The 27,138-nt window shown below is 41.5% G+C and overlaps 1 protein-coding gene across 9 annotated transcripts in view; it reads right to left on the bottom strand.

The window, feature by feature from the left end:
• The window catches only part of ZNF827 (zinc finger protein 827), a 153,672-nt gene that overhangs the window by 11,554 nt on the left and 114,980 nt on the right, over positions 1-27,138 (bottom strand). For all 9 annotated transcript variants that reach the window (XR_010439895.1, XR_010439896.1, XM_064711224.1 and 6 more), the window contains 5 exons: positions 25,946-26,170; positions 25,205-25,262; positions 20,597-20,700; positions 2,098-2,235; positions 401-572 (listed from right to left, as the gene is read on the bottom strand). Coding sequence is in view for 7 of the 9 variants with exons in the window: in XM_064711224.1 (XP_064567294.1) it covers positions 401-572; positions 2,098-2,235; positions 20,597-20,700; positions 25,205-25,262; positions 25,946-26,170 (697 nt within the window). In the remaining 2 variants the exon portion in view is untranslated. The remainder of the gene's footprint in view (positions 1-400; positions 573-2,097; positions 2,236-20,596; positions 20,701-25,204; positions 25,263-25,945; positions 26,171-27,138) is intronic.

Here is a 27,138-nt window from a genome sequence, read left to right on the forward strand (position 1 = left end):
TCATGGATTTGGCTGAAGACAAGGGAACAATCAGAGGTGACTGGAAGCACCGGGCTTTAGATTCTCTGTGCATCCATGTACACAATGGGATGTTTCCAAACACAAAAATTAAAGGAACACTGCTTAAAAAGTTAGAGGGGCTTCTAAGAGCCCAGCTCCCTCACAAAGCCACTTAAAAAACCAACTCCACAGCAAACCCCCGAGCCCTTCCCAACAGCCAGCCAAGTCCAACAGCACGAAGCAGCCAGCCGGGGTTCCCTGCTCATCCCAAGCCAGATCCGGGCAGGACCAATGCTGCAGCCACGGCTCCAAGCCCGCAGCCCCGGAAGGGTGGCCCTGTCCCAGCCCTCAGCAGGCACACAGGGCAGTGCCTGGTGCCCAGCCCTGGCTGGGGGCTCACCTGTAGTAGTAGGGGTGCTTCTTTCCATCGCTGCCCTCGGCCGTGACGGCGCTGACGATGTCCTCGGTGTCGGTGCTCACCAGCTTCACCGAGTGCACTGTCAGGTGCTGGTTCAGGTTAGCACGGCACTTTGCAGCATAGGGGCACAAGTGGCATTTGTATTTTCTCTCCTCTGAAAAAAGGAGCAGAGAGATGTGAGTGTCTACCTCAGCCTGAAGGCAGCTGCTTTGAAAGCTGCCAGTAACCAAGCGTGCATTCCTTTGGGTTTCTCCAAGCGGCTTTCAGGATGAGGCACTTTGGAAGCTCAATTTTTAGAAGTTTATAGGAGTCCACAGCAATTACTCAGAAAAAAACCTCAACTAATTTGAAAGTAGTTTAGGGCAAGCTTTTTTAATTTGCTCTACCATTTGTAGTCGGATAATATAAAACTTTATAAACTGGAAAACTGGGGCAACTGCTGTTCTGGGAGCTGCAGCAAAGCCAGTGGAGAAACAGGTCAATAGTCTACAACCACTTCCTTTACCCAGCATCTTTTATTTGATTTTTGGACTTATTGTGGAGGTTGCCCATGCAATTGCTTGCAGAAAGCTGATAGTTGATGATTTTTTATTAAAATCCGATGGTAGGAGGAAGGGGAACACTGTATATCATCAGTCCAGCTCTAAAAATGAGCTAATGAAAAAGCTCACTCAAAGAACAGTGGAAAAAATAATTCATCGTGAGTTTCTGATGCTTCACAATTTTAAATATTCCTCTTTCTTATTTTTAATTAATAATTTCTAGATCCTGGCAGTACAGGTTTCGTGCATGCGCCAGGCTGCATTGTGTGAAGGGTTGATTAAAATTACCAAACATTATGGTTATGTCTGCTTTTACAACCTTTTCCTTTGAGGGTTTGCTCCTCTAAAACTGAAATATAATGCTAGAAGTGTGAGGGGAAAGGCATTCCATAAAGCAGCTTAGGACTAAGGAAACCCCACTAGACCATGGAGCTTCTGAGCCTTTTCAGGATGGATCTGCTGGATGGCTCAACATACACTGGCATTACACCAACAAGATTTCTCAGCACTACATGGGAAATTGCTTCCAAGTGTTATTTTATGCAGTGCACCTCAGCAGGCTGGCAGAGTGCATCTTCCTTATAAAAACTCTGTTTGTCTCAGCTGATTTGAAGCAGATGCTTCAAGAAAGTTGATTTGGGGTAGAACAGCCCCTGTTCCTCTCAGAACTGTATGATGACAGCATAGATGAATGAGTTATTAAATTCTTTCAGTTTCACAGATCTAAAACACCAAAGCCAAATCTTTTGTTGTTCAGTGACACTTGAAAAGTTCATCAGGTGAATGATATTTCTGTCAAAAAAAAAACCCCAAATCCATCCCAAAAAAAAAAAAAGACTGTGCCTTCTCTTTAGAACTCCACTACCAAGCTTGGTTATCAGTTGGTGTCTAGAGTCTGATCTGCTGGAACCTGGACAAACTTGAATCAACAGGAGAAATTTCATGTAGGCTGCAAAGAAATAAAATGTTCACTCCCTCAGCCCGCTCCGACATTGTGTCCTGCTCCTGTGCTTGGCTCTGCCCCAGATGAGCCGAGGATGGCTCACACACTCCTCTCCTTACCATCTTTCTCCTCCCTAAAACAAACCCCAGGGAATTCCCAAGTGCTGTGACCAGCACAGGCAAGCCCTGCCTTACCTGTGTGCAGCGAGAGGTGCCGGGACAGAGTCTGCTGGCGCCCAAACACTTTTCCACACACGTCACAGGGAAACAGCTGGTCGTTAAATTTCCAAGATGGCAATCCATTTCCCACCTCCAGCCCCAGCTTTTCTGTTTCTGTGCCAAAAAACACAAAGGCATCTTCAGAACTCTGAAGACTTGCAGATTTCATTCAGTAGAGCCCTGTAGGCGTCATATAAAACGCAGCCCTTTGGTGGCGTGCTGTGTGATCTGGCACATGAGTTCATTTAGAAAGGAAACTCCCATTGCTGGAAAGGAAATGAATCTTTCGTACAGCAGCTTTCATACACACTCCAAAGCAGAATGCTGAGCCAAAGTGTTCTGAACATAGGCACAGGCAAGGAGTTGAACCAGGTAATGTACAGAGAGAAAGTCAAGATTGAGCAGGGCAAGCATTAACCCCTAATTATGGTTTTGTGGAACAGCCACTCCTTTGGCTTTTTCAGTCACCCACCTTTGCCTGGTGCATGAAGAAGCCTGGTCTGAGATGGTTTCTCTTACACTGGATTATTATTCAAAGCTGAATAAAGATTTTCAGATAATTTCATTTCTCCTGAGGCAGGAATTCTTGCTACACAGAATGACAGAATCATTTAGGTAGGAAAAGACCTCTAAGATCAAGTCCACCCATTAACCTAGCACTGCCAGGTTCATCACTAAAGCCATGCTCTAAAGTGCCACATCACACACACACGAGCAGTGTGACTCTGAAGAGCAGAGGATTGCCCAGACAAACATTAAAACAAAAGGACACAGCACCCCAGTAAATGGCTGACATCCAGGGTAAGCTCTACCCAGCACCGCTGTCCTCTGGCACCAAAATCCCCAGCAGTTTGGAGGGCCATTGAAAAACTGTGACCTAGAGTGAGCTATTATCTTTTAATAAGTGGTTTTAATTGTTTCAGGAACAGACAGAGTCTGCAATACAGAAAAAAAGAAACCCCACAGAGCATAGAGCATAGATATGAAATCACTTTGTAAGGAAGTCGAGAGAAAGGGACTGGGAATGAAGAAGAGGGAAAAAGGTTAAACAATGCTTCAAGAAGTTGAAAGCATGGCCAGTTGTGATTTGGACAGAATGGAGCAAAAAGCAGGTAGAGGCTGGGGAAAGCAGTGTACTACTTGAAACAATAAGAGAAAGAGCATCAGCAAGTCTTGAGTGAAAAAACACCCTGTGCAAGGATCCTGTTCCCTGAGGAGAAGGGACTCTGTAAGGGGTGCACCGACCTACAAGGGCACTTTTTGAACACAGCAGCCAGTAGTGAGGAGCTTGCTGTAATTGTTCTAGTTCCACTGGAAGGAAGGATGGCACTGGCAGAGCACCTTTCCCCAAACCAGCACCACCTCTGGGATCACTGCCCAGAACAAGCTCCACCAGCACGTGTGAACATGAGCACGCCCTGATGGAGGAAAACCACTTGGCTGGCATTTCCAGCTAAATGGGGGGAGAGGAGCTGGGGACAGGGTTCAAAAACATTATAGTGGGCATAAGTGAACATGGTGGAGTTTGGCACAAACAGCAAAATCTCCACCCCATGAAACACTGAGGAATAAACACCCCCCTGCACTGGCAGCCCCTCACTGACAGTCAGCTACCATGCAGATGTGACTACCATGGCTGAGAGAGTCTGTCCTTCAGAGAGAGATTTTCACACAACTCCATTGTGGTTTAGGCAAAGAGCTGTCAAATACTGTATTTAATTTAAGCAGTAATAAAAACAATGCCTCATTTGGGGCAGAGAGTCCACACAGCAATCTCAGCAAATTTAGGGATGGCCATACTTGCCAGCCCCTTCTCCACTGCTGTTTCATTCTCATGTGACCCTGTAATATGTACAATATTCACAGCAGAGGAATTCTGAGCCACCTCTGAGTGCTGCATCCAACAAAACATTTTTCTTAAAAACATTTCCAGTTAGAAAACAAGTTCTGCCTATTCAAAATACCCCTTTTGTGAAATTAAAAAGGAAGACATCCCCCCTCCCCTAAGGGCTGTAAGTGACCCATAACCTCTAAGAACTTCAATAAAGAAGGATTCTTTTTCTTGCTACCCTTGAGTTCCAAACAATGGAAAAATCTGACTCTGTGGTAGCACTACAGATGTTTCAGCAGAGCTTTTGGAGTACATAATCAAAACAGTGCTTCAAATGAGGAAAATAGTAATAATTATAAGAGAAGGTCACAAGGGTGTAGGTTGCTTTAATATGGTCACAACAAAAAATGAATTAATTGGGACATGTACCAAACAAGCAGGCTCAATTAAGTAAATAAGTCTCTTAACAATTCATTTCAGTATTAGTCATCAGCCCTCTTTTATCTCTTAAGGAAAAGAAATATATCTTCTTCCCTATGAGAGATTGTCCTGAGAAGCTCATGGGAAGCCGGGAAAATAGCAGCTTTCTGATTATGTCAAACTGGTGACAGCCAGTCCCTTGCAAAGCAGCTGCATAGTTTTCATTGATGCAAAGGAGGACACTGAGGTGTTTTTAAAGTCCTTCTGTTTACTTAAAGATGCATCTGTGGAGTCACAACTACAGTGCTTCTTCCTTCTGACTGAATCTTCTCTCTGCAGCAAAGTGCTTTATCTATTCAGCAGCTTCTTAGCTTTCTCATGGCAAACCAGAGCTGGTCTCTTGCAACAGGAGCCTCAGCACTTTGTGAAAGATTTCCCAGCTCCAAGGAAAACCACCCATTTCCACCCATCCTACCCTCTGGGCAAGCTTTGACTGCATACTGGAAACTGGAGCTCTGTGTCCATGCACTGGTCCAGAAATCTTCCCAGAACATGCCTGGCACCTGGCCTCACCAGGGAGGTCAGGTGAATCAACTTCTACATTCATTCCTTGGGCTGTGGCTCTAATTAATTAATTAACTAATGCCAGGGAATGGTGTTTTCTGGGGAGTGAGCACAGGCCCAGTGACTGCAGGACCACAACACTGGGCTGTGCTCTCTGTGCATGCCCTGCTCCCAGGCAGTCACTATTGTCAGCCCTAAAGAACACCTTACACAGGGCCAGGAAGAAGATGGACTGAGACCAGCTAATGTTAAATAATAAATCACCATTGTGAAAGGTGTCTCACAGAAATCCATTGTTCACCATGACATCCCCTATACTAAAATGAAAACCTAAACAAAAAGAGAGGAAAAAAAAAGGGCTTGATACAAGATTTCTGCTTTAAATATCCAGAGCAAATTCCAAAACTCTATGTTAGAAAGTCACACAAGACAAAGTTATATTGAAATTATTAAGCAATAGATTGCATTTCTGCTTGAGTTTTGGGGTTTAAAACAAAATATGTTCAGTAAAATGAAAGGCCTCCTACTTCTCCAGTACAACATTAAAAAGAAACAGAAGGATTAAAGCTCAAGATATAACAAGGCTAGTGATAAAATTATTTTGAAATAACTTTGCATAGAACACTTAAGAGCTAAGAATCTTATGTAAAGGTAAGACTTAATAAATATAGTGAAATACATCTGTGTGGACACCTTTCCTGCCCTCCTGCATGACCTGGCATCACTCCCCTTTAGCCACAAGTCAGCTTCATGATGAGTAGCTGTGCAGAGCTGATCATCCAAGGAGGTTAGGAACTGCCACCATTTGTATTTGCTCTGAGATGAGGACATCAACTGCAGAAACATTGATCTGTGCCTCCTCTTCCCTTTCCAAACAGATTTAATTTCTGGCAAACAAAGCATTGCAGCTTAAAAGTCACCATTTACCCCTTTCCTGAGGTGTTGGGCATACTTCTGAACACATGTGTATTTTCAGTTCTCACATTTAGTAAGTAACCTTTTCCTCTCCAACCAGTGATATCAATACAGAGGGTGTGTTAACCACCCCTGCTAAGAAATCTTTATCCTGCTTTCTGTCAGGATATGCTTGGAGAGAGGACACCACAGCTGGTGGAAGCTGTAACTGAAGAAGAGGACAAGGCATGACCTGAGTAGAAAAGTGACTGTCTGGAGTCACGCAATCAGCCTTGTGACTGCTGGTGGCTGTCAGGCTCAAGAACTCCCCAGGGACTGCCTTTGGGCTCTCATGTTTTGATTATTTATTTTCTTTTACTTTGATGTACTTGTCAATTACTTGTGTTTTATGCTACATTATGTTTTAATATGCTGCCCAGTGCCCTGCCCAACTTCATCTCTTTATTCAAACAATGGAAAAAATGAAACCACTATTTGGGAGAGAAAGACAAGCCTAAGAAGACAAACAAAAAGTGTGGTGAGCTATCATTCAAAGATAAATTCATGTTTATAGTCTTTGCTGGTTACTGTCTGCTCTCACATCCTGTAACTCACTTAGAACAGCTGCTTCTCTGTTTTATCCTCACACCTCCACAGACCTTGGGAGCAACCAAATCCACAAGGGTAGATCCTTATGGTCAGATGCATGGATCCCATGGATACAAATGGAATAGATTGTTCTCTGCAGTACGTACTCCATGTAGAGATGGGATTGAGAGGTGCTGATAAGCCTCAACATGGAAGGTCAAAATTCCTTTTCTGTCCATTCTTCTGGAAATGTATGTCAGGGTTATTTTGGGTAATTCAGACAGTTTGACACCACACAAATGGTCAAGGAGAAATCAGGCCAGTAATTTTGAAAATTAAATGAGCAGAAATCCTGTGAAAATAGAGTGGTTAGAGTGTGTTCAATAAATGCTGTTTGCAGGCCACCAAACCAAAATTAATAAACTGACTAAGAAACAGTGGACAAAGTAATCAGGGATCTGTGAGCTCATGGCAAGAGGATGAACACTGCTGTGCAATGTCCAACAGCAAGGCATCTTCCTTTGCTCAGAAGGGTTTGGGACACCAAACAATCATCTGGTGACTTTTGGCTGCTCCCAGCCCAAGGTGAATTTCTGCTTTTTCCTTTGGGATCTGACAAGTACCCCACATTTACCCAAGAGGTAAATCCACTGCATGCAGCTCTACAGGAATGTCAGCCAAGCTTGCTCCATTAGTAAGGTTATTTCTGTTTGGTTATGTCTAAAAGACACAAGCTTCAAGAAATTATTTATTCAGAAACAAGGTATTAAGGTCAGATAATCGTGCAAACATTGCTTTAAAAACATTTATTTGCTCAAAGAAATTTTCTTTCCTTCTTCTGTCTGCATTTATCTATCTTATTATAGAGTCTTCCTATTTCTGCAGTGTTCCCATCATCAAAGATGCATTTTATTGCTTTGGAGTCTTCCCCTAACATGTTCATCCATCACCTCTGGCAAGTACACTGTATTTAAAAATTGAGAACTCCTTTTATGAAATATGTAATTATGGCTCTGTTGCAAGCTTGTTTGCCAAAAGCCTGTGAAAGGTTCCCAAGCTCAAAAATATATTGACTATCCAGAATTGCAGTGCTCCAAATATTATATATCTTACTCCCTTTCCAACTTGCTTCCACAAAGGTTTTATTTGTAGGGCCAGAATCCTTATTTCTAGTAAGTCAGTTAAAATAAACAGTGGAATCCTTCCAGGTACTGCAGTTCCCAAGTAAGATATCTCTCAATTTATCTAAGGTATCAGAGATCCTGATTGGCCCTGCAGTCTTAATTTGTCCTCCCCTGCATCATTGCATCCTGTCTGCTCTTGGCTCAGGGTTATCTTTTACTGTGAGCAGACTCATCCACTATTACCTGAGAGAAGCAGCTGCTTTCTAGGCATAGCATTTTCCTATATTCCCCACAAAAATACAAAGAAGACAGAAAACTCTAGTTCTACATGAGGGAGTCATGTCCTTTTTGTTTCATAAGCCCCAAAAATCTGCACATGATCAATGTGAGTGACAGAACAAATGCACAGAAGAAGCAGAACAAGTCTACTTCCTAATACAAAAACTTTACCAATTAATGCTCTTATTATTTTCCCCTCAAAAGCTTTGCAAATGTGTAATGTTACTATGGAGCTTGATAAAAAGCAGGAATGTTATGATAATTTAAAATCCTTGATATAGAAGAAAGTAGAACCCAAGTGATTTTATCTATCAGTAGCACAGTGCTTAAGCTGCTCTTTCTGAAAACAGCAACCATCAAAGTTGGAAATACTTCAGTGAAGTGCTTGCACAGCCCACCAAAAGAAACATTAATATTGTGCACAGAAGTAGTCCAAGTGCACAACAGACAGCAGCACTTGAAAAGGCTGCTGAGAAACAATAAAAATGCCAGGGTTTGGGAAAAGAATAAAAACAGGTAAAAGATGAACTTTAAAGACGACTCCATAGAGAAACTTGGAAAAAAAAGTGAAGCCCTTTCACTGCTAAGACTGAGCCCATTGCTCAAACATGGACAATCAGAAGCAGAGGAGAAAGTCATGGCAAAGAAAAGATTGGGATGATATCTGATTTTAAAACACAAAGCCACTCCCACATTCTACCTTTGCATCAAATCTCACACCTATTTTCACTTCTCTTTTACTTCTGAGCAAACCATGAGACACCTTGTGATAACCTTCATCTGCATTACAAAGCTCTGGGATTTGCTTTTATTTCCCGCAATAAACTCAAAACCTAACAACCAAGAAGAGAGAAAAAAATCCAGTAAATTCTGTGCAAGGTGGCTGAAGTTGCAGATTTTTAAGGAACCTTAAAGCTACAATAATGTTGCAGTCATTACTTGAAAACTACTTTTACAACATGCACATCATGGCATCAATTTGAGGATAATGCTGGGCAACAACCTCTGTTTCCCCCAGCATGTATCACCACTGCCTTGCTGTAGCATGAAGCACAAACAGGACTGGCTTGTGGTGATTGCATCCCTCACACAACAAGTCAGAATAGAACAATGTAAAATCCACAACAGGTGCAAAGCCAGGCCCTCCCCAAGCTGTGAATTTGCTGGTGAGAAGCAGCAGTCCTGGGAGAACCCCTTTATCTCCCTGCATGGCTCCAAGGGCTCCTCCATCGTTCTGTCACAGGGAACATCAGCTGGGTTTTGTGGCTGCAGATGAAGTAATGCAATATGGCCCAGAGGAAAAATGAAAAATGGCATATTTTTTTCACCGAGGGTGCTGAGACATTCCAAGAAAGGCAAAGGAAGCACCAACAAATCTGCTCCCCAAAAATTGTTTTTCAAAGCTTTACCTGATCATTGTTGGCCAAGAACAACTGAGTCTTCAAGTAGCAAAAGGCTCTATCACCATTACTATTCTTTTTTTCTTGTTTAGAAATAACAGCTGAAGTTAAATTCTGCATCTATTGTCAGAGAAAATGTGGTAGTATGCTCTCTTATCTTTGCATAATACATTTAATTTCATATCCTCCCAAAAATATATTCATGACAACAGTTAGATGTACATAATAAACTTACATTCCTCTAACTCACTCCCAAGCACGTGGCCCTCACATCCATCTCAAGCATTTACACTGCTTGCAACACTTCTTGTGGATGCTCCAACACTGAGTTCCTATGGACTTGTGAAAGTATAATTTGCTCCTATTGCTATTTTTAAATCAAAATTAATTCATTTCCATAATGCCAACAGGTTTCTACCTTTTTAATTTTTTCCTTGCAATTCTGCTTAAGACACACTTCCAAGAAGCACTTTTAAAAATCACTCAAACATTTGTGCACATTAGGACCATTAATGAGCAAATTTTCCTTTTTTGCTTTTGTTTTTGTCAATGTGACAATTTCTGCTTGCAAGCCCACAGGAAATATGGGTGTTTCTTTTCTATAGAGAAGATAATGGACACACCTAGGGCACTTTGCAGAGCCTAACACTAGCAGTTCCCCATCCAGCATTCAGATACAAATAAAGACAAATTGGTCTTTAGATTGTATTTTTCTTTTCAGCTTTCTGCCTCTTTTGGGGTGAAGCAAAATATTCTGTACTTGGAAGGAGCTGATAAGCAGAAACCTCAGTGGGGGATAAAAATAAAATAAATAAAAAAATAAAGCCAAATGCAGGTTGAGTTCCTGAGCTGAGTGAATTAACACAAAATAACCAACACTGGAAGAACAAGTAACTACAAACATTTGGCCAGAGCCACCTTTCCCAAGGTGCTTGTGATTGCTGCTGTGAAAGAAAACGTTTCTGCTGCTTTTATTGCAGATTTCCCAAGTGATAAACACTGAATCATTTTGCCATCACACTGCCATTTCCTTGAGGCCTTTAAGTCACTCTTTTTAAGATACTAACATCTCTCCTTGCTCTCTCTCCCATCACCAGCTCATACCTGTAAACCATCTCCTCCTTCTGCATAATTCTCCCATCTGCCCTCTGCTTTTGCAGGGCACCAGTGAACACCACAACTGCCCCAAACTCAATTAAACACACAGTAAAAAATTAGAGTAAATTTGTACTCAGATGGAAATCATGTTGTAGAAGAAAAAAACTCCAAACCTGTCTTCAGCTTTGCTTAGATTACTTTTAAACAATACTCCTAATGCCTATCTACCCATCTGTCCAAACAGCTGATGAATTTTGCATTTAATTTACTCTTAGCAGACAAATGGTATAGAAGACAAACTTGTACAAGGTAAGATAGGTGAGGACTGAAGAGTCTCAAGCTAACTCTAAAAAGAAATGTCAGGAATGATGTGTTCCAATTCCTTTTGCAGAGCTGAAAAGTAATTTTAAAATCTGTCTTTCTATTTCAAGTTGAGCTCGTATTTGGAAAAGTTTCATCTTTGGGAAACAATTTGACTCAGTGCTGATGCTCACATTTACAAAAGATTCTGATATTAGGAAAGACAAAAGAGGATATGAAACCAGAGATAGGTTTGAATGAGATGCAAATTCTAAACCACAGCATGCTGAGTATCAAATGCCTCATCTATCAAATCTTTTTCAGGCTGTTGTTCAATCACCACTGCAGCTTTGTTACTGAATTTATATCCCAGAATTAGAGCAGGAAGGGACTCCCAGAGGCCAGCTTGTCTCTCCCACACCCAGAGGCACATCAGTCACTCACCAAACTTACCCATCAGTCCCAACAGATGCTTTTCTCACTAATTTTTTAAAAAACCCTCCTGTGACAGGGGCTCCAGAGGCTCCTCTGACAGTTGTGCCAGTGCAAAAACACCCTGCTGCTAGGAAGTTTCACTTGGTGTTTTGTTGCAATCTCCTCTGCTGTCATTTAAGCTGGTTATTCCTTATTTTCCTCACATGAACACAGGCAAGGTTTATTATTTTCCTCTCAGAGCTGTCATTTTACATATCTGAATGCCATTATCATATCTCCCCTCTTTCTTCTCCAGACTAAATAAATTGGTAAAATTCTTCAACCTTCATGCACAGCTCATGTGTTATAAACCTCTGACCACTGCTGTCTCCTCCACATTGTTCTTGGATTAGAGCCCAAAATGGAACTCTGGGCTCCAGCTGCAGAGCAGAATTACCACATGTGCCTTACAGACAACATTCCCAACACCTCAGCCAGATGTTTGCCCTTTCTGCAATGCCACCTCTAAACACAGTGTCTGACCAACACTCATCCCTGCCTTGAGCTGCACTGCCTGGCATTCATCCACCCCTTCCTTCACAGCACTCACCATTCCCCCAGGCACAGAACTCTGATCTCACTGCACTGGCTGCTGTTTTCCATGGTTTCTTCAGTTCCTCAAGGTAAGTTTGAACTCTAGTTCTGCCCTCTGAAGTGCCTATAACATCTCCTTGCAAGGTGTGCTGCAGACATTCAATAAACATCCTTTCTCCTCCATCATCCACAGCATTAATGAAATTAATGAATGCCAGAGCAAGCAGAGCCTCCTGCAGACCCCATGTGCTCCCTGGGCTGTGACAGCCACACCTCAGCCTTAATCAGAGCTGCACCTACCCTGGCTTTCCCTGCTCACCATGGAAATTTTGTGGGAGGGCACAGCAGAAGCTTCACTCAAGCCCAGAGGTCATGAACTATTGTTAGGCTTTTTCCATATGCATCTCCAAGTTGGTTCCAGTTGTCCTTCCTGAAGCCAACAGGCTTTATTTTGCTGGTTTCCCTTCTTCCTTTCTCAAAACCAATTCTACAACTTTGTGTCATTCTTTCTCAAGCTGTCTTCTATCACCTGCATCAGAAGACAGCTCCCAAGAACTTGCTGTCTCAAATTCACTTCCTAGAATAATACATGGTAGACAAAGTCCCACATTCCTCACTAAATACTTCCAATGATTTTAGCTGCTCAAAAAAGCCTTCTCAGATTCGACCTCCACTTGTGTTACCTGGTTAAGAATATTTATGGCAACAATGGTTTTACTTTTTCAGAAATCACTTGCTATTGAGTAACTATTACTCAGCAAACTTATTATGGTAAGTTAAATAACAGGAGTTGCCAAAATAATAAGATTATATTCATGTCAAATACTCATGTCAATAAGTATTTTTGCCTGTATGAGAACATGGTACAGTATTGGAAAACAAATGTACCCTGCATAAAGGCAGCCCATAGTAAAACAAGAAACACAAGTTTTCAGATAGATGTCAAGTGCCTTTCAAGACAGCCATTAGACATGAACTCTCCTGCTTGTTTTAATTTACACCTTTCATCTTGTAGGTCCTGTAAACAACTGGCAAAGTAATCAGTGCAATGACTTCACAGGGGAAAAAAGTGGAATCTATGTGGCCACATCAATTTGTGCAGAGCCCTGCTGTTTAGCCTGAGAGCTGGCCAATCCACCAGGAGTTTCATGGGATGCTCAGAAGGATATGATCACATTCCCTGTCCAGTAAATACTGATGGTTAAGAAAAACTAAGACATGTACAACAATGCATGTGCTGCAAATTTTACTTGTCCTGCTTTAGCCAGAAAACACACCATACACATGCTTGAGCATGTTTTTTTTTTTCAGATTTGCTGATTTGAAACTTGTTTGCTCTGCATAATAAATGATATTTTCAGCTCTGAAAGGGACTCTGCTACTAATGAAAGCCATGCGGCTGCTCAGGAGACAGCCTCTACTGCTGCACCACAGATCTGCACCACACGTGCAGGAGATGCAAACCTGCCTGGGAGCAGATCCAGAAAACTGCAATCAGTTGAAGCCACCCTGGCTACAATCCCATGGAAGGAACCAGAAATGTGGAAGGCTCTGCTCAATGGCTGGGTGCAAAGTGGTTGTCAAGGCAGCTGAGAGCACAGGGAGAAGGCTGCAGGGGGATCTAAGGCAGGATGCGATGGATGGAAAACGTGCCAGAGCCGCTATCAGGCACTTTAGCACTGAATGATGGAGAACAAATTCTGCAAAACCTGTCTTGCTTTGGAAAACTATGCGAAGTGCAGCCCACTGCTATAGCAGTCCAGCTACCACACCTTCCTAGAATGACTTCCACAAGTGGCCAGCTATCTGTCTCCTGCTACCAGAGTGCAGGGAGCCACCCCAGTGGCTGACAGTCCCTGGCCTTCCAGAGAGCTCACACCAGGCACTTGTACCCACAAGACACTCTTTGGGGAAGAATTAGCATGTTGGTGATAAGGAACTCAAACCAGTTACTAAAATCAATCTGTCACTCTGTCCCTAAAAAAAACTTTCCTACCATCTATGAAGCTGTCACACAGGTTGGATTTGTCAGAGGGACATCTCTCCTGGATCCTTGTGCATGCACCTGCATGGATTTTTGCACAGCCATACACATGCACAGCCCTGTGTACACACACACACATACACAGAAGAGTATTTGGTTGAATCTTACTCCCAGACAAGTACCAGAAGAAAAATCAAATTAAAAGGGTGCTTTTGAGGACTGAGAGAGGCAGACTTTGCACGGCTTAGGGAGTACCTACAATTGTGCCCTGCAGGCAGCAATGACTGTGGGGCATCTGCTTCCAGCACCACTTTCCCCAAGCACATTTCACAGAAATTCTAAGACAGAAATGAACAGCAGGACCAAGTGCCTGATGGAACATGCCTTGGTAGTGAATTAAGTGCCACTCTCACTTTTCTACCCTGACAGAAGCCAACAGGGGTCAGGGACTCCCATCATCAGGAAACTGAAGGAGGTATCCAATGTCTTGGATGGGCAGAGCTCATAACTCAGACCAAAACTGAAAGCAGATAAAATGATGATAAGCACTGATAATGGGATAAAGCAAGGTGGGGAAAAGGCACTGTGGAAGTTAATTCACATGCACGTGCACTCCCCCCCTGCAATTACAATGGCCATAAAAATTGCTGTTCCGTCACGGGGACAGACACAGCTGCCAGGGGCTTGAAATATTCCTTTAGGCTTTCAAAAGAGTCTGAAGTCCAGCAAACATGATTAAGGGAATGGAGCAGCTGTCATACAAGGAGAGCCTGAGAGAACTAGGGCTGCTCAGTGTGGAAAAAAGGTGATTTGGTGGGATCTTTCCAACCTGGATAAATACCTGATGGGGTGAAATAAGATGAAGTCAGGCTCTTCTTAGTGATGCCAGTGGAGAGGAGGCAAAGGCACAAATTGAAACACAGGAAAATTCATTTAAACATAAGAAAACAATTTTTCTTATGGTGAGCAAGGGCAAACATTGGCACAGCTGGCTCAGAGATTGTCCTGAGTCTCCATTCCTGGAGATATTCAGAACCTGATTGGACATAGCCTTGAGAGCAAGATGACTCTGCTCTGAGAAAGGGACTGCAACTAGACTTCATACATCAGTCATTCTGTGATTCTCTCAAAAATAATAATCCATGGGTTCTGCTGTCCTGAGTAAATTCAAATCAATTGCTTGTAATCATGCTCTTAAGCCCCGGCTTTCATTTACAAATTCTAAAATTTGAACATTTGAAGACAGTCTTCCTTCAGTAAATAGGATTACCCACAATGTGGAGTTAGAGGCTTTTTGGCAGATGTAAGCAAACAACAGTAAGAAGGTGTGAATCATTCTAATTAACTCCATGGGTACATAGCAGGGAAGCTACACAAGGGCAATTTAAATGCCAACATTTCACTGCTGGTCACTTCAGTGGAAATTCATAGGGTTTGTGTATTTCACAGTCCCCTAAGGCCATTTTCCAGGGTGACAGAAGCAGCAGTGATCCCACACAAAGAAATCAAAACTTCAAGGTGTCCCTTCATTTCTCAGCGTGCTTACAATGGTCTCATGGTGATGACCCAAAATTCAGAGATGGTTGCTGTAGAAGGTTGCAGTAGTTTGGTTTCCTGCAGAGCACAGGAAATCAGAGCAGAGCACAAATACTGCCAGAAAATAGTGGATATGAGCACCTCTGCTGGTCGGACCAAAAGAGCTCTTGCTGTCTACTTTCTAGATCCTTGGAGTCAGAAAATCACAACATCAAGAGCTATATTGGCCTTCAAGCATCTTTAAAAAGGAATTAGGCAGGAAGATACATGCAAACTCATACTAAAGAATGTGGTATCTGCACAACACCACCACCATGATTATTTCTCATATTCAAGCTAAAATTCTAAACCCTCAGGAGGTATTTTCCAGCTACAGTAACAGAAGAAAATAAACAAGATGAAGCTGGGCGTGCCAGTCTCACCCAAATGCTGAAATTTCACATGGTGCAGGATACAGTTCCCTTCCCCCTGCTCACGTCCCACCATTCCCACAAACTACCAGTGAGAAAAGGAGATTAGCTCACTGCTTGCCCGGCTGTGGCCACACAGGGGTTGGTTAGTGCTGTTGTGGGCAGAGTGTGCAGAGGTGAGGCACACTCAGGTGTGGGAGCAGGCTGGTTTTCACCTTTCCATTTCACTGAAGTTACAGTGGAATTACTGCTCTAGAGAACAGGCCAGAGTGAGTATGAACAGGAACAGGAGAAACCTGTACATTTGCAGAATAGCCCTGCAGTTCCAAACATACTGGAATCTTTGTTCCACATACTTCCTTAGATCCATAAACATAAAAATGGGCTGATCCCATTAATTACATTATCAATAAAAGAACAACTGACACTGCCAAAACGCAAAATTTTTGCACTATGATTCCAAATTTATACCATGCTACTGATTCTGGACAATCCTGAAGAGGAAGCACATCCTGTCTGTCATCCTACAGGTCAGTGCAGAGTGTGGACACACATGGCAGAGGAGGCTCTGATGCATTTCAAAAGGGGACTGGAGCTTTACTGCCTTTATCTCACTGAAACAAACCAACAACCAGTAAATTAAACTGTGGCAAAATTTAAAAACAGAGGACTATTCCTGGACTACAACTCTCTAAGACCTACATCCTCCAGTTCCAAAAGTTTATTTTAGCCATGTGATTTACCACCATCAAAATTACAGTGTTGCAAGTAGTACTAAATTCTCACCAAAAAAAAGGGAATAATAAAAAAATTAATCCACTACAGATGGGATTATTTCAACGTCAATGGAAATTAAGGAGAATACCAGGTCCTTGATAAACAGGAGAGAAAATAATGAAATATTACTACACTATACACAGATAGATATACATGGAGAAAAAAAATCCCAAAAAGTCATGGCTGAGGTTTTCACCAATATTAATGAACCATCCAGAAAAGGAATAATGAATATCACTCATCTGGCTTCCATGAAGGCAGGTTTGATTTACAGAATGAGTCAATGAGATGGTGAAAAACTATTAAAGTACATTAAAGACTGACTAAGGGTCAGGAAAAGCAGCATAAGATCAAGTTTTTAATTTATCCAGTGATCTGAACTGAACTCTATAGTCTGACATAAAGCTATTCTGTCAAAAGAAGAATCTTATAAAACAGAAGATGAAAATGTCCTTTTTTAAAGTGACTGTTTGACATAAAAATTTTAATTTCTTATCCCTACCTTTTGCTAGATTAAAAGAGGCCACATTCTTATAGGGAGCAGCTGAAATTATTGAACTGGTTTGGATATGACTTTGTAATAGATATTACTTTGATACATGGTAACTTTTGAGCAAAGCACGTTTGGTTGATGTAGATATCAAACAACTATTTTATTTCCATTTTTGAGTAAAAATGAAGTCATTTGGACAGTAAAACTAATACAGAAAAGTGCAATGTAATAATATGGTTATTAACATAGAAAATACCTTAAAAAGTGAGAGAATCAATTCCCCAAATCTAACCAGTAAATTTGAACTATATACCCTAGAAAACTCTGTCTTCCCTTCTCACAGTATTAGGAATTCACCATTGATTATCAGGGAGATACCATGACTTCTGTGAGTCTGATGAGTCCCCTTCTGACAGCTGGTGGAGATTTCATTGTTGGTTCCTTGAATATCTGAATTAAAATCAACTCTCATGCCTGTGATACTGCTGCTGATTAGGAATCCTCCACCCTTTTTCAGGCCAAATTCATCACAATATCATTATTTATTTAGGATTTTTTCCCCTCCACTAAATGCCCTGATCAGTGCATTGCATTCACACATCTTTTAATATTCTTTCCTAATTATTTCCTACTCCTTGGGGGATCTTATCTACTCAATGCCCTACAAAGAGTGCTCTGCCACTTAAAGACCCGAATTTGCAATTTTCTTATAAACTGGCAATAAAGTGAAGTGGTTTGTGCTGAGGGGGCCACTAAGCTTAAGTCTCAAGGACTGAACTTTGGACCCATTGTACTTAAAAATCCTCTTTAATAGCTTCAACACACACACTTACACAAAACCCCCAAACAAACCAGAACTGCATTAATGGAAGCAATATCAATATGCAGAAATTTCAGAGTACTAAAGAAATCATCTTGAGAGCTAGAATAACAAGTGAAACAATTCAAATTACAAGGTCATACACCTAAGAGTGTAGGAACAAGAATTTCTGTTGCATGCTGAAATCATCAGCTGAAATTATAAAGGGAAAGAAAAACATGTTACTATTTGACCAGCAAGAGAGACACCAGCATGTTCTAGTTACAAAGCTGTGATTAATCAAGAGAGGCATTTCCAATATGCACTCAGAAGATTGCAGGCTGCTGAAAAAGTCAGGGATAAAACCTCCTATGAAAGAGCACATATAGCTCTGACTACTCATATTTGCAGAAATTAATGCCCCTAAACAGAGGCAGAAATAGGCTAGGAAATGGAAACCCTGTCGTTTCTAAAACCCAAAAGACTGGCTGGCTCACTTTCCCAAAATGAAGGCAGGATTAGAGGAATATAAGGAATGGCACATCAGATGGTGAACATCTCAAGGAGCAAGAATTATCAAAGTTGAAGGATAGCACTGGTGAGATAACAAAAGTAGCACTTGCTGTGAATAAATTCAGGCTGGAAAGAGAGTGGTCCCAGTTCTTCAAAGGGGTGAGCTTCTGAAACAGCATCCTCATAAAAATAATAAGGATGATGGGGTTTAAGATGGAGCTTGGTAATGAATAAGACTGCATAATGTTACCTAGTAGAGAAAAGAATTGAATTTGACACATGAAATATCTTAGTGTCCTATGTTCCTGTCACTTTTCCCAATTCCTCTGCAGCCAGGGTGCCACAAAGGCTTCAGACAGAAAGTTGGCAGGAGTCTGGGGACACGGGGACCATTTGGGTGCTCACCTGAGCAGCAGCAACCACGTACGGGGGTCCCACCAGGGCCCCTGGCCTGGGAATTGCCTATCACTTTATTGTGCTGCTCTTTCCTACTTCTCACTGTCCTGTTTCAGGGATGGAGTAACCACAAAGCAAATCTCAAGCAAAAGCATTTTTATGTGGGAGACCACATACACACTTCCACAGCATTTTCTGTAACGCTTTCTGTATGCCTTGCACAATGGTTTGTTTCTGTTCCTTAATGCTGCTCTTTGAAGGGATAAAATGTTTCCAGAGCTATCCATAGCAGTACAGAGGCTATTTCTTCTTGCAAGACTGAAACTAGATAGGAAATTTACCTGTGGGTATTCTGCTGCTCTTTTACATGAATAAAATATTTGTAATTGATCACAAATTTAAATCACATTCTTGGTGCTACTGTGAAGTTGTACTTCAGGCCCAAGAATTTGTTGGGAAGCTGAGAAAAAGACCCATAATTGGAATTATAAGAGTTGTTAAAAAAAAAAGGTAGCAGAAACTGGCATCTAAAATTTTTCAGTATACTTGCTACTATTATATATCAATCTTATAACCACAGAGCAGTATGTATTATAATAAACAGGCCTACCAAGGTTCCACAAAACAGATTATGGAGCAGCACAAACATATGGAAATCCAGTTCCTCAGAAGCCTTTCGAACACTCCAGGATGATCTAACCAACAAGATACTTTACATCATTTAAGCAGAAGATCAAACATGTCACCAAAACCCACTCATACTTCTGTGGCCTCACTGAAAGTGAAGTCTTAGAGAGAATTGAAATTCTTCTGCATTTATCTGGGTATGATGTCAGACTCTTGCTGCTAGAGGCTGTGTCCTCTGAGGTATTGAGCCCTGCCTGAGGAGTCTGTGAATTCTCATCTTTCATCTGGGCATATGAATATTCCATGTTATGCCAAGGTCAAAAGCCAGGATTGAAAGTGCTAACCTGGTTTACATTTTAATACTTAAAAGCACCACACCTGATCTGGTTCTCCTCATCTGGAGGTACAGAATCCACTTCTTCCTTGCAGAAGTATGTCTGTGCACAGCCTGGAGACTCTTGTCCTTATCCTACAATTTTTGTCTTCTTGCTTTGCATATTTACCCTTAGACTGCATCTAGCTCTTACCCTCATCTGCCACTTTGCAAGCTGTCAAATGACTATTCAAGCATTAAAAAAAATGAAGGGTCTGTTAAGTTGTAAATTAAATGACAGTCTATAGCTGAAAATTAGCAGTAACGTGCCCAAAAGTTTATTGATTGCTAAGAAAAGGTGAATAACCCCCCCTACAGCTGACTGTGTAATTACTGACCTTTAGAACCCCAGAGCTATTAATTTAAGAACAGATAGCAGTGAACTAGCAAACGAGTTATTTTGTAGCAGGATAGTGAAGGCACATATCAAGTTGTTGCATGTGTTCAGTGCGACCTTGAATAGTATTATTACATGCCTGTATTTTCCATTTTAATGCAGAATATAACCCAAGCTGTATCTGGGCATAAAATGCCTGTCAACTAGTCCAGAAAATCAGTGGGAAGGCACCCACAGACACTGTGGCCTTTCAGTACATTTGAAGAACTCCACATCCTTCCAGAAAGGTTCTAAATTACTGCTAAAGGCAGGAAAATTGTATTGCCAAGCTCAGTACATGTCCTGCAAATGTTTCACCTGTACTCCAGAGATGGAGATGGAAATGGCCAGGAACAGGAGAACAGCACACAGTAATTCAGCATCAGTACAGCAGCAGACACACACAAAAAACCCTCAACTCTCTTGATATTGCCAAATTTAATCTGCTATAGACTATTGCATGATTCATAGAAACAGCAGCCTAAAGACTATTAACACAAATGCTCCAGCAATATTTAACCTTCCTCTTTTTCTTCTAAATAATCAGCACTTATAATGGAGAAATAGCTACGTTTTGACAAAGCAAACCATATTTTAAGAGCATTGGTCAGGTGGTGGAGTTCACAGTAAGAAAACGTAAAAAATATCTGTTAACTGGAAGCAAGGAAAGGAAAAGGTATCTGACCTGGTGCAGATGTCCTTCCATGAAGAGCAGTCTCGTTGGGCAGGAGATCTTTTGAGTTGGAAGTGAATGGTGATTGTCTAAATGTGTCTTCAGAAAAGAAAGGGCTATAGGAAAAAACAAGATGCCTTTTTAAAAAGAAAACAGCAGTTAACAGAAGAAGAAGTAAACATGAAGTTTGACCTTAACATCTAAATATTTTAAGAAATACCATCTTGTTAAAGAAACAGTTTTACTTACAGAATTCACACTGAAAAATAGGCAGACAATGAGGCAACATGCTTTGGTAAAATTGCATTTCAGAGTGAAAAGTGAAGACCTCACAAAAGGCTTTTAGCTACATTTCAACATCTCACATTTGCTATAGCACAATACAACATGGATCATTAAAATTAACAATTCAAAAATTTGCATTCCATTGTCATATCCGGAGAAGGCAATCAGAAAAGGTAAAAAATATTATTATTTAATAATCTGAAGCATAAAGTAGTCATCTTTAAAACAAAACTTTTCAAATATTAGGTTAAGATGCTGAATAGTTCTATTCTGACATGGCCTTCCATTAATGAAACTGCCTCCATGAACTTAATTTTTAAAGCAGGAAACAATTCATAAATTGAACAGGTGTATCCCAAAGAGCACAAAGCACAAAAATTACCAGCTACATGATTCCAAAAAGAATATTTTGCTTTTGTTTTAATTAACAGGCAAAGTCAAAAAGCTAATTTCAACAGTGAAATGATATCTCTCTCAAAGTATTTGATTTCTGCTCAATTAAAGGTCATAACAGAAATAAGAATTCCTTGTCTGCAGTACAGATAGACATCAGCAAGAGGTACATAAAAACATTCAAAATTGAAAACTGCAGTCTTTCATGGAAAAATGCTTTCTACGGGAATGTATTCCACCTGCATGCAAACTATCAATTTCTTCCAAGCAAAGAGGGAATCACTTTAAATCTCATCTCTCCCAGACTGAGAATCCTTAACAGGCTGGAGTACAGCGGGTATTTTAAAGGTGCAGAACAGGAGGCCAGGCCATTTCTGCAGCTTTTTCTTACTCAGGAATAAAATCCAAGAATCTTTTCAGGATAAAGGACCTACTATGAGGCCTTACAAGGTGTTGCACAGCAGGTAGTCCAGACTCAAAGTACGTGCCAGCTGCACCAAGCTGACCTCACCAGTCCAGGTACCCAAAGTTTCTGTCCAAAAGGCATCACCTGCCTGCTGTGCTTTCCCTCATGCAGTTTTTCTGCAGAGAGTGAACAAGGTGTCTCCACCAAGTCACTTGTATTCTTCGTCAGATCTCTTCTGCCTCAGGGAAACTTGGTAATTAGTTGACTTGATTGTGAAACACTTTTGGCAACCACATTGTTTTACTTTCCTATTAAGTTTTTTGGACACTGTTCATTTTGTGCTGTTCCATATTTGACAGTTAATGGGATATTTTGGTATTTCTACAAAAATCTGAACACATCCATAAGCAGTCAGCATTAGGCTGTACTGAAGGGGAAGGAGTGAAGTTGCCCCGAACCTGAAGAGTTTGGTGAATGCCAATATCTGAACAATGCAGGATACTCCAGAAAACAAGTGACCAGGATAAACCAAAACAGCTCCAACACACATGTGGCAAAACTTAACTTCTTCCAAGACTCACACTCCCACTCAGTTGTGACATAATACAAAACAGACTGACACTGTATAAAAATACACCATGATTTATTACAACATTCCTCTCACTGGTTTAATAATGATCTCAAAGAAAAACAGCGATAAAAAAATGTTTTATTACTATTGTAACTCTTCAAAATCTTGTAATCCACTTGGGTTTCCATGTTGGCCTTCCTGGTTGTGTCTTAGATTCAGTCACTGGGACACTGCTCCCTGCTGGCTCCAAGCAAAATGGATGGTGCAGGGTTTATCTATTTCAGGTCAGGCCATAGATCGTGAGTAGGTGCTGTTGAAGGCCACATCATGTCATATCCCAAGGATTTCCCTCTCCTTCACTGGACTCTGGTGAATTACAGAACCATTCTTGGATACCTCTTCTCTGCCTTCCTCTAGAATGGCAGCAGTCTCTTCAGAGGAGGCCCTATTGTTATTTCCATTCCAGCAGATCTGTCCTCAGATTCCCAGTGCAAAGTGTGGAGGGAGGAGCTCCTGCTTCTTAGCAAGAAATTACACATTGTCCTCAATCACTGGGCAAAGTCCTTTCTGATGAAGGTTAAACTTTAGGATATTTTTTATTTTTCCTCTGGCTGCACTTTTCCAGTTTCATGGCTACACAGTTCTCTAGATGAAAGAAACTTATCTTGGCATCTTATGCTGGCGTACTCGCTTCCAGATCACTTGCTTCTCCACTTTCTGTCTTCTCATCACAGATGGCAGGCTCTACCATCTCACTCAGCCACTGAACTGTGAGGAATCCTTGCCAGTTCCAGTTGCTTAAGCAAAGTCATATGGAAGTATAAGCTGGCAAAGTCCAGGAATACTCACAGGAGGAACAGCAACAGATAGGGGACAGTTAGAAATGCTAATAAGGAATAAGGCAGCAAGAAGTGCTTGTGTACCCATCTTGCTGGGGTTTGCTGATTTAAGCCTCAGCAGTGACACAGCTAAATCTTTGTGCTTCCCAGCTACTCACAGGTGGACAAGACTGACCTCACCTTGGCTCTCTGCAGCTATCAGCACATTTCACACAGCAATTGTGATCCAAATGCCTTTCTGTCATTACTCCAGATGTGGGCTGGTGAGCCAAACTGCAACGCCACATGTTTTCTTAGTGCAGTCCAAGTGCCTCTATCCTCCACTGGCTGCTCCATCACATTCTATTTTTGAGAAGGCGTCATACCCTCACCAGTAAAGACTTGCAGCTGTTTATTTGGTTTGGGGTGGGTTGGTTTGGTTTTTTTTGGCAAGGTCTTTCAAGTCAATCTGTTTGAACTCACAGGATTTAGTAGACTGACTCACTTCCCCTCTTTAAGAAGATCTCCTCATTCATGTCTTCTTCTGCTGATAAATAGGCAAGATAAGAAAAGCACCCAGAGAAACTGAACCAGGCACTCAGCATTTCATGCCCTGATGGGTAGCAGGCACTGTAAGGACGTCTCTGTAAAGCTCAACACAAGTCTGACAACAGCCAACTGTGCTATCCTCTTAAAAGTTGGCAGCCAAAAGAAGGGCTAGTTATCTTTGAACTGTCCTCAACCTTTCCAATTGGGATTATCTTTGATAGATCCAAAAGTAGCTCTGGATTCTCACACCAGTCCTGCTGGTAACATCATGAGACACTGAAATCTATTTTCAACTATTTGTCAGCCCGTCCCTGCAGTGCACCCTGGATGGTTAACGAGTAGTTGGACAATATGTGCATTTCTCTCTGTTGGTGTCTCAGGCTTCTGCTTTTTAAGCAGCACAGAAAGGCTGAGCAGGCTGCATACCTGACAAATTCCCACACTAGCAAATATGGGAACCATTCACTGTAACTAGAAGCCAAAAGCTCAATTGAATTATCTTTCAACTTGTCGCATCAAAAAGTCCCTAATGTACATTTACTGAGCTGGTCAGTTTATTAAAAACAACTTATTTATTGCAGCTACCATGAATGAATTGGATAGGCGTAGAAATTTAAGTACAATATATTTCAGAGACCTTTTCTTTGCAACTGAAATGCTTTTCCATTCTGTCTGGGCAAAGTTGTTATATGTTAGCACTGAGAAGTTCTGTAAAGGGGCTGCAGAGGCAAGAAGTTCTTACTCCATCTTTGAATGAACTCATCACTTCAGTGTGCTCAGTCTCCAACTCATCCACAACAATCAGGGAACTTTCAGGTAGGAAATATATCCTTGTCAATTCCTGCCTACTCCTCCTACCCTACCAAGGGCTCCTAAGTCTTTACCAATTGCAGATACCACTTACTGCACAAGAGCTTTAAATCTTCCCACAGGGACACTTCACCTTGCTGCTCCATGGACACATAAACACCTTGTGGGCTTGTTCCCAGCCACAGTGCTGTAAAATGCACATTTCTTTAACAGCACAGGCCACAACAGGATCATGTATTTAACTCCTGCTTAATTTAAATTAATGTAATACTGTAACTGTATTCTTTAACACATCTTGTTAGCACTGTCTTACAGTCTAACTTTTAAAAATTCATCTCTAGAATGTATTGAGATTACAGAAATACTAAATTGAATTTTTTCTAAAGAAATCTAGCTAAAACAATCTAGATAAAACAATCACAATCACCTTTTCTTACATTGGTCCATGTCTTAAAATCCAGTTGCCAGCCTGGTCTTCCCTCCAAGCACTGCATATACCATGCAGTTTCTTGTAAGTTTCAGTTTTTGTTGAAAAAAATAGAATAAATAATTCTTAAAATGATGTGTTGATCAGAGGAGAACAGACAAAAGTCCCTGGGTCTTTTTGACTTATAAGCCCTAAGCAATCAGATCTATAGTTGTAGCTTTTCAGATAGGGGTTCCATTACTCATGGAAATATCTTACATTTGTACTATCAGGTCATGTTTGCAGGAGACAGGCTTGAGTTCACAAGGCAAAAGGAGGCAATGCTATTTACAGTGCAGCTGTAACCATGGGCTGTACTCACCTGGCTGTAGTTCTGATGGTGTTATCTTTATTGTGGTTGTGCTCTTTGCTCACCTTTTCTGCAGAGGAACACACATGAGTTTTGTGATTAGCATATGCCATATGTTCTCTATCAAATTTTATTAAGCAGAACTATTTTAATGCTTTCACGTAACAGCATAACCCACAGTAATTTAGGGTAAATGGTTCCAGCAATATTAGAGAATGGGCATGACTTTATTTAAATTAACACCCAACAAGTTTTTTCGGCTCCCCATGTCAGTGTTAGAGCTCCATGCAGAGAGTGCAATGCAAGTGTTCATTGGTCCCACTGCCTTTGTGTGACAGATGAGCTTCACCTTCTTTGCCAAGGGAAGTGGGCAGTGCAGCCCCAGGAGTGCTGAATCCTGCAGCCATGGCCACTTAGGCCAGAACTGCCATCTGCAGATTCCCCTCTACAGGGATCAAAGCAGTCGTCACAAATTATTTAATTAGCTTTCAAAAATACAGGAGCTGAACTCTGGCTTTTCCAACTCAGCTGAAATACTGTGAGCCTGACCTGGCTGCCACAGTGCTTTAAAGCATATGCAGACTATGGGGGACATTTGGCAAGGCCTCTGTGCTTCAAGTGTGAGGGTTGGAAGGTTCCTATTAGCTTTCAGCCCTGGTGATCTCACAGTTTCATAGAACTTTGGGGTCACACAAAAAAAATCTGATTTTGCTCTTTTAACTCCGGCTACGGAGCAGTTTGCACTGGGTTTACCTGAGAGCTGGAAGAGCAGCTCAGATGCCATCTTCACCGATATGTCCTGGCTGAAGAGGTTTCTGTCTGGCAGCACACGGCCCTCGGGCGCCTTCTGGTCGCGCCCCAGCAAAGCGCTGTAGCCACCGCTCTGCCCGGGCGACACCGAAGCCTGCGAGTCCTGGATGTCAACTTCCATCGGCTCCTCCTTTATCTTCACCATCTGGGCTTCCTTGAAACTCTCAGCTGCAAATATGCATTCAAAAAAAAAAAAAAAGAAAAAAGAATAAGCAACCGCCATAATTATTTAATTAGGCTGTAATTTTTCAGAGTGCTCCAAGCAGAAATCACAATTACCGAGTTATAATTTGTGCACCGCATCCCTGCAAATGGGAAGGGAAGCAAACAGCTGACAGCCTCAGTATTCTTCTGGCTGTTATAAATAGAAGCAAGCTCTTGAAAATAATTTTTCAAACTAGAAAGCAGAAAACAGTTGCATATTTGCAAATACGAGAGTTACATCACTTTCTATGAATACTGCTTGTGTGATGACACACGAGTTAGTGAAGCTTTGTTTCTATTTATTAAATGAAGTTGCAGCTCCACCCCAGCTCTCCTGAGGTGGGCACTGAAGGCCTCTTAGAAACCCCAAATTACCCTATTTCAGCAAAAGTACCAGCACCTACAGTCAGAAGTACCACTATGGGAATAGGGGCAGAGAAGGGAACCTCATCTTCTCCTCTCTTTTTCTCTTTTATGGAAAATTCCAGAAAACCATGTGAAGAACCTGTTCATTACACCTGCACAAGCTTTCTAGACTAGAGGAATATTCTGGGGCTCATGTTTTTTTCAAGGCTGACAGATATTTCCTCATGCATTACAAGGTCCATTAACTTTAGTAAACAGTTTTCTTAAGTCTACATCATCCTCTCCTTGCCTTCCTCTCCAGTGTCCCAGGGCTAGCAAACAAAACTATAGTCTAGAAACCAAAATCTAGAAACTCCAGAGACAGGATAAAAAAGGCAATATGTCTGGAGAACCAAGAACATAAATAAATGCATGAACAGAGTTAAATACCAGAAGGAACATCCAGATAAGAAACCATTCCAACAAAATTTGTTTGTTCTGGTTTTCCTATCCTCACTAACTCACATGTGAGTGTGTCAGCTTCACAGATTTTATTCCAAGTGTGAAAGATTCAGGCCTTTCATTTT

The sequence above is a fragment of the Zonotrichia leucophrys genome, chromosome 4, assembly GCF_028769735.1.
Source record: "Zonotrichia leucophrys gambelii isolate GWCS_2022_RI chromosome 4, RI_Zleu_2.0, whole genome shotgun sequence".
NCBI lineage: Eukaryota > Metazoa > Chordata > Aves > Passeriformes > Passerellidae > Zonotrichia > Zonotrichia leucophrys.